A 15,387-nucleotide genomic window follows, 5' to 3' on the forward strand; every position below is an offset into this window, starting at 1 on the left:
CTGCCTAATGGAACAACAGTGGCTCTTTTGTAGGTAGGGACCTTTGCTATAGTGAAGGGACAATATGTGATTCTCAGAGATACTGTTCCATTCTCTCTGTCTGCAGACTCAGCACTTGCATTGGTTCCACATTTAGAAGGTGCTTCAACCAGAAAGGCTAGAAAACTTAATTTTTGTTTTAAATGAAAGCTAAGATTCTATTGAGGCTCAGCCAATGAGAAGGACTGCTACCCTGCAGCACTGGTGTGTCAACTCAAGTTGGGGCACTGGCTCAGCTGGTGGAAAGGAAAGTGCCAACTCCTACGCCTACCTTCTTTTTTTCCAAGTTGAAGGGTATGCAGAGAGAACAGAGAGTAAGGATAGGGTGGTACAAAGAAACAGACATCTTGCAAAAAAATTAAAAAGGAGCCATCTTTTAATCTCAAAGCACTTTGACATAATGCACAATTTTCAGAAAATATTCTAATTGTCAATGAGACTTACCCCTAAAAACACAGACTATCTCACCCCCGCTGTTATCTGAAGGAAGATCTCTATTTGCTGTCAGGTATACAAATACCCTTTATATCATTTAAGATGCAGCCAGGCAGTGCAGTGGACATACTCATATATAGTGCCTGGTCCCACTGAAATCCATGTAGAAAAAGCTCCCAGTAATGTTAATGGGGACAGGCTTGGTCCCCTAACAGCCACTGATATCAGTAGTAGAACTGGTCCCAAAACCATCCACAACAAAAAAGCAAACTAGGGAAATGTTGGCTTTGTGAAATTGAAATTGGAAAAAAAATGAAATTATTGTAAGGTGGGTGCAAAACTGGTTGAAAGACTGTACTCAGAGTAGTAATCAGTGGTTGACTGTGAAACTCTGGGGACACACCTGAGGGGAATTCTGTAGGGGGTCCATTCTGGGGCTGGTAAAATTCAATGTTTTCATTAATAACTTGCATCACGAAGTGGAGAGTATGTTTATAAAAATTTGCAAATGACACAAGTTGGGGGGGTGTAAACGCTTTGGAGGACAGTTAGAATTCAAAACAACTGTGACAAATTGGAGAATTGGTCTGAAATCAACATAATATTCGATAAAGACAAGTGAAGAGTACTACACTTAGGGGTGCATTTAATTTTTTCTTCCTACAAAAGAGGAAATAACTGCCAGGTGGTAATACTGCTGAGAAGGATTGGGGCAGGGGAGAGCAGAGGTGGATCACAAAGTAAAGATGAGCTAACAGTATGATGCAGTTACAAAAAAAGATATCAGTCTGGGTTGCATTAACTGCAATGTCGTATGTAAGAAGGGGGAAGTAACTGTCCTGCTCTATTTGACAGTTCTGGGTGGCACACTTTAAGAAAGACGTGGACAGATTGGAAAGTCCTAAGAAGAGCAACAACAATGATAAAAGGTTTAGAAAATCTGACTTATGAGGAAAGGATAAAAAATTGGATGTATTTAGTTTTGAGAAAAGATGATTTGATACTAGTTTTAAAATATGGGGGGACCTGACAGTGTTTAAAATCTTAAGGGCTGTGATGAAGAGGATGGTGATCAATTGTTCTCCATGTTCTGGGAAAGTAGGACAAGAAATAATCAGCAAGGGAAATTTGTTAAATATTGGGAAAAACTTTCTAATTATAAGGATAGTTAAGCGCTGGAATAGGCCCCCAACGTAGGTGGTGGAATCCCTGCCATTGGAGGTTTTTAAGAACAGGTTAGAAAACATCTGTCAGGGATGATCTAGGTATACTTGGTCCTGTCTCAGCACAAGGAGTTGGATTAGAAGAGCTCTCAAGTTCCCTTCCAGCCCTATATTTCTAGGAACTTTGCTTAATTACAGCATATAGGCAGGACATGACTTCAGGGAGCTTTAAGGGGTTTTAAAAAACTGATTTTGAGCTAGGAGAGAACAACATTGGACAGGAGCCCAAACTTCAGATTTGGATAGCTTTTTAATTACATGGAGCTCAAAATGTGACAAATTTCCTCAAACCTTGCACTGACACCCTTCACAGTAAATCATGCCAAACCCATGATCTGAGCCAAAGTTACAAGGGGCTAAAATAGAGCTTTATAATGGAAAGTGGTTGCAACTTTTATGGCAAGACCGTGTCTCCATAACAATAGGAGAGGAGCAGAGCTGCTGCTCAGCTGGTGCAGAGGCAAGATGCTAGAGAAGAGCTTCTTTTCAAGTCTTCTCCCCAGGGGAATTCAAATCCATAAACCTATTATTCTGTACAAATATTTTACTTAAAATCCACTTCAACATACATATGCAACATGAAACATCAACAGAAATCAACATCAAAAACAAGGGACAGCTTCAGAGCAAAATTTTAAAATCTACTAAATTTTCCCTTTCCATTCAGAGTCTTTTGAGTACAAAGGAAGTGAACACAAGTGTACATGCCTTCAGGTCTACCTCTCTTTTTCAGCAATAGTGCCCCAGCCTATCACCCTCCTCTCTCCCTGCTTCACGCAGTCTCACTGTTGGTTCTAAACCTGAAAACCAGAATAAGGGACAGGGAAATGAGTCAGTTGAGGAACACTTTTGAGGGATTTAGGAGGAGACCAGGGAGAGGGGCAAGAAGTGTTCTAGGCAAGAGTCAATCCTTCTTGCTCCTGTGTGTTGTCTTCCTATGTCATCCAAACCACAGCAACTTTCTCTTAAGTCAGACACTTGAAAAGACAATAGAATCTGAGTTAGAAACTGACCAACTGCAAACCTTATTTGGAACCAGAAATACACAATTAGGCAGCATCAGAGATGGGAGGGGAAAGAAAAAAAAAAAAAAAAAAAAAAAGCAAATACAGTACAGTGCTGTGTTAAAAGCAAACTACTAAAAAAAAGGGAAAGCAGCATTTTTCTTCTGCATAGTAAAGTTTCAAAGCTGTATTAAGTCAATGTTCAGTTGTAAACTTCTGAAAGAACAACCATGTTTTGTTCAGTTACAAATATTTCAGAGTTATAAATAACCTCCATTTCCGAGGTGTTCATAACTCTGAGGTTCTACTGTTGAAACTCTAGAACACTGGTTCCCAAACTATGGATTGTGACCCCAAGTGGGATTGTGCCATCGGCAGATGGGACTGCAGTCATGTCATCAGTGGATGTGTTTATGGTGCTCCTGAGTGTGTGGAGGATGCCACTTGCTCCACACAGCGTGACCTTGCATGGACAGTGTGTGTGAGATTATGCTTGCTCTACAAAATGGCATCCTCCATGCTGTCAGGTCACAGGAAGCAATAAGTCTGAAAATGGGGTCATGCAAGTAAAAAGTTTAGAACTGCTGCTTTCAAGCATCTTGGACTAAAGGAAATAATTGAAAGTAGGTCCACTGAGTCTTGTGCAGGGTTCTTATGTTGTCATTTTCTTTGTTCTCTGCTCTTCCTAAGATTCTTCTTCCTGTATCGTGCCAATGTCTGTGTCCCTCTGAGACTCCTGCGCTCTGTAGAAACAGTCAGAACCTTTTGTTAACTATTGGAAATGATCTGAGCTACTTTATACTTTATGCATGAGAAGCAGAAGTCTGGTCATACAGGTCATAAGCACAAAGAGCAACAGGGGAGCCTTATTACTTGATACAGCATAACTGAATTATACTCTTCACCTGTGATGGCACAGATTAGAATTCTTTGGGAACAAGGAGGAAGAATGTTTCTGTCTAGCCAAAGACAGGAAAGTTGGTTCTATATCCTTACTGCTTTGATTACCTGCGAGTTTCAGTCTCTTCCTCCTTTGGTAGGTCAGTAGCATCTCTCCCTTTGTTCCTTACAAATTCCTCATTCAGCCCCACCTGACAAAGGGTGTCCCGGTAGTGTCGCTCTGCCTCTTGCCGGGCATCATGCTATGGAATTGAAACAGAAAAATGACCCAACCTGAACTGGGTCCTTCCCCATAATGGACACCCTAAAATAATTCTATCTAGAAGGTTTCGGTTCCTAGCAGCTACACAGGGGCTGTGATAATAGAGAAAGCTCTGTTTAGAGTCACAACTGTGAGCCACCTCCTTCCACACTCCTGTTCCCTGCCCCTCTCACACCCCCTGCGAACAGCATCCTCGTCCTAGTAGGCCAACAGCTGTACCCCAATCCTGATTTAGCTACACCCTTCTTTCTCTGTGCTGGTTTCCAGTTTGAGGGAGAGATCGGGAAGCAGGTAATTTGAGGCACAGGGGAGTAAGGTGGGACTGGTGTGGGAATTAGATCCACTTTGGAGTCCCTCCCAGTCCACTTGTAAGCAGCCAGAAGTCATCTCCCCCTCACTAATCCAACATATTTCATTGACTCCAACTAAACTCTGCAAATTTGCCCATTCCAAGATGTCATCCATCCAGAAATTAGAAAGCTCTTCTAAAGGCTAAACCATACTATCAGCGTGGATGGCCTCCTCTTTAGGTGAGTGAATGCCACACCAACCTTGGCTAATTCTTTCTAGCCTGACAAACAGGAGATTGACCTCAGTGGGGTTACTGTACAGAGATGCCTATGTCTTTCTCTTCCCACACAGATCAAGTGCTCAGCTGAACAGTTTTATCATGAGCTGGAAAGACAGCTCTTTTAAGAGGCTTAGTTTAATGTGCAGCTGGCTTGTCCCTACATCTAATCAGACTATTCCACAGCTCAGAGCTGATGTGTAGAATTTGAAAGAGGAAACCCAGAAGGGAGTTTTTTACATGGTACAGTGTTTGCAGCCACTGTAAAAGTTTGTTTTTTAAGCTGTTTATTTTTAATATAGTATGATATGTAGATGATACTGTACAGTGATGAGAGGTACTGAATAAATAGTCCCTGCCCAACAAGCTTGCAGTTGATTGGAGGGACTACATTGTTTGTTTCTTTCTAGGACCTGTCTGCCACTTTCCAAACAAAAGTACAGAATAAACACCAAACTGAGTATGGTCTTCAAATGGTTAGTTGTAGATTTTTACATTGTAAACTGTTATTCAGGGCAGGGACAAGGAGTTCATATAGTGCCTGGTAGAATGAAGCCCTAATCCTGATTACGGCCTTGGGGTGTTACTGCATTATAAATTAGTAAGTAGCTGCAAAGCTTCACAGAACAGCTGAGCACAGTGGAGTGGTATTTTTCCTGAGGGAGGCAGGGAGTTTGCCACACATTAAATGGGAAGCTGTTCTAGGTCTGTCCCTTTCTGAATTTAGTCCAGAGACTACATAGCTTTGCACCTTCTTATTCCTGACTGAATTCCACCCAGCTTCCTTACTCATCTCAAAAACTAGCTGACAAAATTTCTTGTGCTCCATACTGGTACTGGAGCTTTGAGTGGTTACCTTTGTGACCTGTTCGAAGAGATATGGTCGGTTCTTGACTCGTATCTGCATTTCTTCCAGTTCTTTTTTGTACTCCTTTGTTCTTTTGCGGTCATTCTGCCTGAAATGGAAAAGTTCCCTGACTAATTATGGTGCCCTAAGACTGACTTCTCGGTTTCTGATCAAAAGTTGGAAATCCTCATCTCAAATATCCCCAGGACATGCTCTTAATTACTTTGCTTCTGTTTCACATACTGTGTGCATCAGATAAAATGCACTTATGCTGCTGCAGGGTACACAGTATTAGGTAAGGTTCCACTTAAAGATGAAAAGTGAAACAGTTAATACGAACACAAATATTGAGGTTGCAGTGGTGGAGGCATTCACAGAAAATGTGATACTTGTGGCTTTTTTTATCTGTTTGGAAAGAGCTGTGTTGAAATGCAAAAAAAAAAAAAAATAAAAATGACAGTGAAATGGGCATGGCTGCCCGAGGAAGGTAGATTTTGGGTCATAGGTGCCCAGGTTCAATCCCCTTCCAAAGCAATTATCTTTTGTTGTTAAAAACAAGCTACTGCTGCAAAGAGCTATCTATCAATGTGGCCTGGGATACTGACCAGTTCTGTTTCATCTTCTCCTTGTGCGTCTCCTTCAGGCTTTTATGAGGATCCATTGCTTTTGCTCGACTACTCATAGATTTATGCATAGCCTGACATTTTTTTCTCTGTATCTCCATCCAATGAATTCCTTCATTTTCCCTGCTCTTTTTGTCTTCCTGGGAGTATCTACACAGAGAAAAGTGGGTAACGGGGCAACAGGTTCATTTCAAAGTGCAGGAATGTTGGCTGGGAATCTCACTTTGCTAATGCTGAAGTGTGACAACCTGTCTAAAAGGATAATTAATGTGTTACTGCCATGTAATGCCAAAAATACTTGTGGGGAGCATGGTAAGAGAGGGAACAAGCAAGGGAAAGGGATTAGCAAAGGGGAAATATATGGAGGAAGAAGATGAGAGAGGGAGAACAATAGGCACTTGGATACTAAAGTGATGGGACTATTTAAGAAACGAGAGAGAGACAGACATGCAGAAGGAAAAAACATATCTTACTGAAGTCAGCACCTCTTGTCATTCAATTGGGGAGAAGCTGCTTCCAGAAAAACCAATGTAGGCATTGGTGGGAGTGGCAGGTGTGATGGGGAAGAGCTAAACTATTTCAAATGTCATCTTCTCTACTGTATTATTAGTGGGGCATGGTTCTGTAACCAAGTACTTTTTTTCCTACTCACCTCATCGCTGATTCCCTCTTTCTTGTTGCATCTGTAATGTGCACTGGAAGGGTGTTGCAAGAGAGAGAGGAGAGACCAGTCAGAGAACAACTTCTTTGCACTGGAGCCTTGGAAGGCTGCTGAAAATCCAGATAGAAATGAAATCTAGTTTAGTATAATTGTGAAATGTGCGGAAACTCCTTTGTTGTTCTTTAGGTGGCTACTGAAGAGACTCAAACATGTCTGCAGCAGTCTGTGAGGACTGACCTCCAATTCACGCCTACCAATGTGGTTGGTGGGAGTCCTTAACAAGGCACTGAAGAGAGAGATCGAAAAGATAATCTTGTCCATCTCTTCCCAGTGCAGCATTATCACTTTCCAGGGTTTTGTCAGTCTAATTTTAAAGACCATCTTTCACCACTTTCCTTGGAAGACTATTCCACAGCCTAATGCATGTCATTGTCCACAAGCTTGTGCAGATATTCTGCATGAATTTTCCCTTTTTTCTTGATTACTTATAAAATATTAAAAAAAAATAATGTAAGAATGCATAATGTTTACAAAGAGATGAGTTTCTAATAAATGACACAAATTGTTCAATATAGATAAGGAAATAAGGTTGTTGAAAATACATAAGGCAAATTATAATATTTAAAAAAAACCACATTGTATGACTTCTTCCTAGCACAGTATAAAGAACGGAACAATGGAAAGGCTATTATTCTCATCATTCTGGAATACACGGTTGGGTTACCATGTCCCAGATACTCCTGGAGGCAGCCCACTGGATCAGTGTTTTGGTGCCCAACTGCTCATATTACACCATGAACCCAGTTTTCTCCCTCTGTCTGGCAGAAGCAGCTCACTGTACTCTGTCTTGTTTTGGGGAAGGTCTTGGACTTTGGTCTTGAACGGAGTCTGTTCCCCTCAGCTCTCCTCTAGCAGGCAGAAGACAGTTTGATCTCAGTGGGGAACCTGTCTAGGATTAGGCAGAAGTGGCTGAGCCTTGGCTGCCTTTGCTTCAGTCTTCAATGCCCTGTCTCTGGCTGACCAGGGATCTAGGAAGGGGCCATGTTAGACAAGAGCAGATAGGTCTCCCTGTCAGGTAGGTCAGCTTCAGTAAAAATATATATGATTACAAATCAGAAGACAGAGATCCCAGCAATCGGACACCTGGCGCGGTGTGAAGGGTGTAATGCTGCAGAAACACATCATCCCCTCACCTTCATTTTCTGCTCATTAGCCTGTCTCTGCCTGCAGTGGAGATTGGAGGTTCTCAGTTTAAATGGTTGATTACGAGTTGGCTCTTTGACTTCTCGTATCCTTATTGCTTCTCTCTGAAACACCCAGTAAAGTCTTTCAAAATCAGGCACCGCTGGGTTAATTCTTGGTTTAAAGCTGAAGTTGTCTTGCAGGAAGCTGAGTTTTTCTTGTTTGGTTTTGGTGGCGATTCGGGCCTGTGGCTCTCTTTGTCTGTTGCTAGGATCAATAGGAGCCAACGAGTTTTCCAACAAATCCTTGGCTCTCATCTGAATGCGGATTTTCCTGTAGAGTTCAGCTTCTGGGAAACAAAACCAAATCAATGAGAATAATGACTGGCAGAGGGTGTTGGGAACTGCCAACACAGAAAAGGGAGAGGTTGGGAGCACAGTGAGACCTTGCTCCTACAAATATTTCATCATAATGGGAGAGGCTAACACAAGTAGAGTGTTCAGTATTTGTTTGCTTAGTGCATTTTTCTACCCAAAATGCAAGATTGGTCCTTTAGGACTTTTTCCCAAACCCTCACAAGCACCATGGACTGATTTTTCTCCCTTGCTGTGGCATAAATTACTAAGCACACCATCCCTCCGGGGTGCAATTACTGGACAGGTTGTTTCTCCACCACCACCATAAGGGTGCTGGTGAAGGTAGCTGCACCCTTCTGTCCTGCAGGAATGTGATGGTAAGGGGGCTCTGTGATGATCTGTTGTTTTCTTCTATTGACTAATGTCCCTGCGGCTGATCACATGATCCAGACATTGTAACTTGAGTATACTTTTACTAGGTGATTTTTTTTTTCTATACAGGATCCAGTGACCTTAGTCCATATTAGAAAAGATTCCGGGTAAAAATGCATACAGTGGGGAGCAGAGTTCTGCATCCCTGAAGTCCTCATTTCATGTCATTTCTGGGCCTAATTTTCCATGGGAGGTGGGGAGTGTATGTTGTAGGGATAATATGCAACTTTGACTTCTTTCACGTGTGCCATTTTCGTGGACACTATGTACACAAAATAATTTTTCCACTTTTAGACAGGATGGTGGATAGTGCTGATGGAACAATAAGGTTTTTATAGGGCTTGTGCAGAAATATACAAGGTTTATACAGTTTACAAGGTTATAATGACTTAAGCATGACATTCTATTGAAAATGTTCAATTTTTTCCACTGATTCTTATATAACACATGAAACCTGCACGTGTGCACATCCAATTGGTCAGTTACCTAATTACAATGGTACAGGGTACCACACGGGCTGCTGGGATATCGACCATAACGGTACAGCATAAAATAGCAAAACAATGATCCACCCAATCAGGCAACACTCTCAGATCACACCAGCTGTCTAACCAACCAAGTGTCTTATATGTCTTCCCTATCCATTCAGTCTAACAGTCCATTTAGAACAGTACATTACAAGATAGTATAGCTGCTGAAAAAATTATAACAAACACACTCAATGTAAAGGGATATGGATTACAGCAATTAGCAAATTAGACATTTGCAAAGAAATGCGATATGGTTTTAAAATGGCCAATGCAAATTTGGGTAATATATAGAAACACATCATGTCACAGAGCATGGAGGTGATGAGAGACTGTACATGGCTCTGGTGAGGTCTGCCTGCAACAGTGGTTTGAGTGCTTGGCACCATAGTACCAGAAAAATATTGACAAGGTTGAGGGACTGAGAAGAGCAATAAAAATGATTAGGGGATTGATTTCTCAAGAGCTAAGTATGTGCCATTTGCCTAAACAACAACCACAGTGTAACAAGTCTATAAATATCTGAAGGAAGGAAAATTTATTTAGGGATCTTCAAGTAGGCTGAATATGAGGAAAAGTTCCCTGACAGAGCTGTACTTAGCAAGGAATTCTTGCTTGAAGGAACTGGTGGAAGCCTCAGTGCTTGGGACATTTAAAAGTGGACTATATAGAGCCCTGGAAACAAGACTGTGGGGAACAATCTTGTATAGACTTTCATAACTTAATAGATGTTCCCCATCTTGAACTTTTAAGATTGATCATGTCCTTTAATCTTCCACTGCCAACTCTGTCACAGACCATCATAGTCCATGTAGCTCAGAATCAACAGTCCGACCCCTGTTGTACTGGAAAATATTGTAAATCTATCTAATCCACCAGTGGCCAATACTAGATGTTTCAGAAGAAGGTGTAAATTTCCCTGAGCTAGTAACCCTCATGAAGGCCTGTACTTTCACATCAACTCAGCAAGCTAGAGGGGGTGAGCCAATGAGCTCAGGGGCACTTGTACCTTGGCATCAGAACAGCATGCTAAAGCTGCTGAGCCCGTGAGTTCAAAGATGCCTTGACATCAGTCCAGACAAAAAGAGGCACTGAGTGACCATACAACATCATTCCCTTTAACAACAGACCAGAAATCTAGAGGTTTTAAGTTGGTGACTTCAGAGACTTCTAACTTGATATCAGCAAAGTAAGCTAAAGGGGCATGTCACTAACCTAACAAAGTCCTGTGCATTGACATCAGCCAAGCCAGTTAAAGGAGATAAGCCAGTGCCATCACAGAGCTTGTCCCCTGATATAAGACGAACAAGCTAGAGGTGTCGTGTCAGAACTTCTATGGCTCCTGCTCTTGCTTCTTCATTGGCTGGTGAAATAAAGATTCATCTGGTAGAAGAATCAGGAGTGGGGAAGAAGGAGAAGCAGTGGCTTGGCTGAGCACCTTATATAGGACTCCAAGCCTTATTATCAATATATGTGGAGCAGCAGTGGCACCTGATAGGAGAGAAATGATTGGCCAAATTATAATCTCCCATCTGCCTTCTTGGAAGATCTGTCCCACTGCTGATTCCCCCCTCCCATCCAGGGGAAAAACTGAATTACCCCATCAGGTTCCTCTCCTGTTCTGGCATTCCATGGTGGGATGTATGAGAGGAGGGGGTGATTGGGAGCATAAGGGATGTGCTCCTACAGCCTTTCCCATGCTGTGTATTCATGTGTATTTGTACACGCTCATGATTGGACAGCTATGAGCTTTCTTGGAGACATGGATCTTTTTCAAAGATCAACATTCCCATGCTCTTCTCTGGGCCATGTTCCATCACACAGGTTGATGCAATGTCATGTCACTACGTGACAACATCACTAGAATTGGTGACTCCCCCTCCTATTTTGATCTACTTTAACCATTACTCCCTCATTACAAAGACAAGATGAGTGAGGTAATATCTTGTATTGGACCAAGTTTTGTTGGTGAGAGAGACAAACATTTGAGCTACACAGAGCTCTTTGGTCTGGGAAAGGTATTCTGACTGTCACAGCTAAATACAAGGTTGAACAGATAGTTTACTTATGCAGTTCAACCTTGTATTTAGCTATGACACTGAGTACCTTTCCCAGAACTGAAAAAGAGCTCTGTGTAACTCAAAAGCTTGTCGCACCAACAGAAGTTGGTCCAATAAAAGACATTACCTCGCCCACCTTGTTTCTCTAATATCCTGGGACCAACACTGCTACAACAAAACTGCATTACCTCTTCATGTAATTCATGTAACTATGCAATACTACACGGTGGAGAAAATGCCTTCCTGATTTACATGCTGCAGATGCTGGGAAGTTCTCACCGCCTGCTTCAAGGTGTGAGAGTCCTGCCTCCCTGCTTTACTCTGATAAAATAAATGTTTGTACATGGTGGACGGACAGGCTAACAAGCAGCCCTCTTTGAATCCCTACACCTGTGACAACTACTTCTTTCTTATGGCTCTGAGCAATCTTCTCCTGGAGAGATGTCCCTATCAGGAAGAGCCTGACAGGACAAGAAGCAGAACATGTTATTTCCCAGCATGCATTGTCATGGCAGCCAGACAGTGAGAGACATGACTGGCAAAGTGAGGCAGACATGGAATCCCTCCTAGAGGAAGACCACTAAGCACTTTACCTTTGAGTTTATCCCCAAGAACTGGGTTATAGATGGATTTAGGGACTGTCTTGCTGCCTTTTGGTTTGGAGTTCTCAACTGGAGCCAGTGCTGCCAAGACCTTCTGTCTGATGGCCTCCTTTTTCTTGTCCTCCTTCTCCAGAAAGCTGAAGGGTCGCTGAGTGGAAAGGAGCAACTCTTTTCTCTTCTGTGTTGCCACCTCCCTGCGAATCTCATTCTGCTCCATTATTTCCTGGTAGAGTGGCAAGTAGACATGGGCAGGCACCGGCTGTGCCCGGAATTGCTTCTGGCACTCTGCCTCCTCCTGACTTTGTCTTTTGTTCCTTTGTTTCTCCATCTCAAGGGATGCACGTGATTTCATCACCTGGGGCTTTTTATGAGCCTCACGCAAAGTCATCTTGAAGGGCTTGGGGATGGTGATAGTAGAGACCCAGGTAGATGCAGCAGTCTTTGGCCTCAGGTGGGACTGAGGAAGTGAGAGAGGATTTTGCTGATCCCAAGGACTGTCCAAGTTTAAGTCAGTTAAAGAACTGGACTGGCTTATGATACTAGATCTGTGGGTAGGACAAAGACATGATTATTAAAGAGGCAGTAACAAATAAAGTGATAAGAAGTCTCAAAGGGACGTGCAATAGAGAGCTACCTTCTGGCTGGGTAGAAGTGACACTTATGTACATTTGTAAAGTCCTTTGAGAACCTCTGATCAAAAGTGCTATATAAATGCAATATACTAGAGATCTGTATACTTTGTTGCTTATGTAGGCCAAGCTGCACACACAGCTGGGCCCCTCACCCCTTGATGCCTAGAACGTTCCCTGAAATTTTGGCATTGACCCAACACGGTATTCCAAAGTTATCATGTTACAGACAGACAAACAGAAATGCCACTGAGTGGAGGGTTAGGCCTCACTTACTCGGCCAATATCGGTATTCAACTGGAGGCATTTCCAGGAAGATAATGAGCAGAAGGAAAATAACAGCTTTCCAATGTGTCCTACCTTGAAGCCTCATAGGGCTTGCCCTGCAGAGTCAATCGCCCGTTGTCTTGGAAGAAGTCTTCCAGTTCCTCCTTGAAGGGTTTCTGGTCACTCTCCAATTTTACCTGGTAGAGCAAGCCCAGTTCTAACAAATACTGTCTGTTTTTCATCTTGAGTGCCTGCAATGTGTCATAATACCCCTTAGCTGAGCCTGAGGCAGCTGCCATCTCCTTGCCTGCCTGGAGAAAATCCAGCTGCTCATCTGTCCTGGGCTGAGTGATACCACCAACTCTCTCTGTTTCTGGCTCAGAATCTGAAGAATCTTGAGGTGGAAACACCTAGAGAGATCAGACTGAATGTTCAGTAAAGCCATTAATAACTGTCTGACACTAATGTCTTGAGCTCTGAGAGGCAACTCCCACACACAGCCTACTGGTTGTTCTGATGCCAACTCCAGCTTAGCCAGCTGCATTCCCATTGGTGCAGGAAGGCAGAAAATATAACATAAAAGAGCTGACCTAAACTCCACAAAAACCAGAATACCCAGTGCCTCTCTAGCTCTCCCTGTCATGCAAAGGTCTTGCTGGTGGGGCTGTTTCAGTTTACACACTATAATCTATGCAACTCAGTCCTGTATGTTCTCCTCCCCACCTTCAGTTGTGTCCAGCACTTTTTGGACATAGCTGTGAATCAGGCCTATGGTACCCAATCCTGTTCCAACTGCCATTAATAGAAAAAACCTCTCATTTATAGAGATGGGAGCAGGATTGAGCCTCTAACTCTCACTGGAGTCAATGGCGTCAATGGCAGCAGGAATCAACCCCAAACTATCTACAACAAAATTCATTAATAACTGTGCTTAATTACAATCTGTTTTTCCCCAAATAGTGCCAGGTTGGGAGTTTTAAGGAGATTTAACTATTTGGGAAACGTGGAGAGTTATGAACAAGCATTTCCGAGATAGTGGGTGACAAAGAAACAAACGTCAGGGTAATTTTTCAATGACCTGTAACACAAACACCCCTCTTCGACCTCTGGGGTGAATCTGGCAGTTGTCAGGCCATGTACATTTTCCATGCTATATTTGTAGGGAGGTTAAAATAGGTTTTATAATGGAAGCTGGCTGTAACCTTAGGGGGCAGAGGCTACATCCTCTCCATAAGGCCGACAAAGGGTCCCACTGTAGCCTTCCAAAATCGGAGCCCAACTATCCCTCCTGACCCTCAGCGATTCATTTCAGCGAGCTGCTGATGTCCAAGGTATCTGGCTAGTAAAGAGGGATGGGGGCCAGGAGGGGACAAAGCACTGACCCGTGGTGCAGGCACGGGGCGACCTGGCTTCTTCAAGTCCCCGCTTCGCCGTGGCTTTCCTGGGTGACTCCGGGCAAGTCACGTGGCCTCCCTTGACCTCAGTCCCCCGCGCAATCGGGGTAAGAGCCCCTCAGGGGCCAGGGCAGGGGAGGTGCTCCGTTGCCAGGGTAACGGGACCATGGCGCTGAGGTGACTGCGTCACACAGCCCGTCAATCCCGCACGCGCCCTGAAGCCGTTACTCGGAGAGGGCAAAGAACACGCCGGTTGTTCCCATGGTAACAGCCCCCTGGTGCTCGGCTCCCTCCCTTTTCTCACCTCTCGGGTTCGGGTCCGCGCCCCGGCTCCACCCCCAGGTGACCCCATTTTGGCTCCGCTTTGGGCTCCCAGTTGGCTCTGTAGCTCACGAAAGCTTATGGTCAAATAAATTGGTTAGTCTCTAAGGTGCCACAAGTCCTCCTTTTCTTTTTACTGTCATCTCTGGTCCTCACGGGCTGTACCTAGCCCCGCCCCCCGGCGGGCCCTACCAGCTCATTGGTCAGTGGATACCTGTAGGCTACTCCAATTAGCGGTGTGGCCAGGCCTCTAAACCCGCCCTCTCTGTCGTCGCTGCTTCAATAGCCAATGATCGCCTTTCCCACTGCTCATCGATTGGGAGGACATTCCCAGGAAGGAGTGGCTGGCCATGCACCTCGGCTGTTGGCACACGCGTTGTCATGGCGCTTGTTTTGTCACTTCCGTTTTGGGCGGGTGTTATGGTGCTGGATCCGTCACTTCCGCAGTGATGGCGGTGTGGGTGTCCGCGGGTGGATGTGGTCTCTTGTCGCCGCTTAGAGGAGGGCTCCGGGCCGGGCGGGCCGCGGTCCTGGCGTGGAGGGTCCCGGTGCGGGCTGCAGGCACCGGGCCGGTGTATGATGTGGTGGTGTCGGGCGGGGGGATGGTCGGGAGCGCTATGGCCGCGGCGCTGGGTAAGGCCTTGTCGTGCTCACCTGGGCTGGGGGCGGGTCGGTCCATCCTCTTTGCCGTGGGGTTAGAGCGTGTCCCGATGAGTGGCCCTGTCGGGCCCCGGTTCTGAGTGGTCGTGAATGTGATAGGAAAAGCTTCCGAGCCCAGCGGTGGTTCCCCCTCCTCCGCCCGCGGGAGGGGCTTGGGGCAGAGGGAGGACCCTGGCTAGACTCCATCAAGACCTGGGGCTCGGCAGTGGTTTGTGGTGCCCGGGTTGAGACTCGTCCACACTCCGCTGGTAGCGTTGAAACGGTACAACGCTCCGCTCCACCTCTCAAAGCGGGTGTATGGCTATCTCTGGATACAGATGCTTATTGGGGTGTAACTTGTGTAAAGGGAGAAGGGAAGTAACCTATATGAGGAGTATAAGCGTATCTATTATAAG

At 44.5% G+C, this 15,387-nt stretch overlaps 2 protein-coding genes across 4 annotated transcripts in view; one reads left to right on the top strand and one right to left on the bottom strand.

The window, feature by feature from the left end:
• COQ6 (coenzyme Q6, monooxygenase) overlaps window positions 1-15,387 on the top strand; it is a 29,412-nt gene that overhangs the window by 509 nt on the left and 13,516 nt on the right. Inside the window, exon 1 of one of the 2 annotated variants that reach the window (XM_077819108.1) lies at window positions 14,782-14,965. The exons of the other annotated variant lie outside the window; for it this stretch is intronic. Within the exon in view, the coding sequence (XP_077675234.1) occupies window positions 14,782-14,965 (184 nt within the window). Of the gene's footprint in view, window positions 1-14,781; window positions 14,966-15,387 lie in introns of those variants that run through there. 2 annotated transcript variants of the gene reach the window in all.
• Window positions 1,062-14,467, bottom strand: FAM161B (FAM161 centrosomal protein B). Of its 2 annotated transcripts, none has more exons than XM_077819105.1 (9): window positions 14,316-14,467; window positions 12,711-13,027; window positions 11,713-12,266; window positions 7,756-8,093; window positions 6,554-6,672; window positions 5,884-6,051; window positions 5,288-5,387; window positions 3,710-3,843; window positions 1,062-3,444 (listed from the first exon to the last, which is right to left on the bottom strand). In XM_077819105.1, the coding sequence occupies exons 1-9, from the start codon at window positions 14,361-14,363 to the stop codon at window positions 3,387-3,389; spliced, it is 1,836 nt and encodes a 611-aa protein (XP_077675231.1). In that variant the 5' UTR covers window positions 14,364-14,467; the 3' UTR covers window positions 1,062-3,386. The 2 variants fall into 2 exon arrangements, with proteins under 2 accessions (XP_077675231.1, XP_077675232.1); XM_077819106.1 differs by lacking the exon at window positions 14,316-14,467 and adding an exon at window positions 14,000-14,108.

The sequence above is a fragment of the Eretmochelys imbricata genome, chromosome 6 (genome assembly GCF_965152235.1).
Source record: "Eretmochelys imbricata isolate rEreImb1 chromosome 6, rEreImb1.hap1, whole genome shotgun sequence".
Classification (NCBI taxonomy): domain Eukaryota; kingdom Metazoa; phylum Chordata; order Testudines; family Cheloniidae; genus Eretmochelys; species Eretmochelys imbricata.

Excerpts from the sequence above, each read along its gene's own strand:
- FAM161B (XM_077819105.1), bottom strand. The coding sequence starts at position 14,363 with ATGGGGTCACCTGGGGGTGGAGCCGGGGCGCGGACCCGAACCCGAGAG. Across the intron at positions 12,267-12,710 it reads AAGCCCTATGAGGCTTCAAG|ATCTAGTATCATAAGCCAGT; the intron begins GTAGGACACATT and ends TCCTACCCACAG. Across the intron at positions 6,673-7,755 it reads CTAATGAGCAGAAAATGAAG|CAGCCTTCCAAGGCTCCAGT; the intron begins GTGAGGGGATGA and ends CTGGATTTTCAG.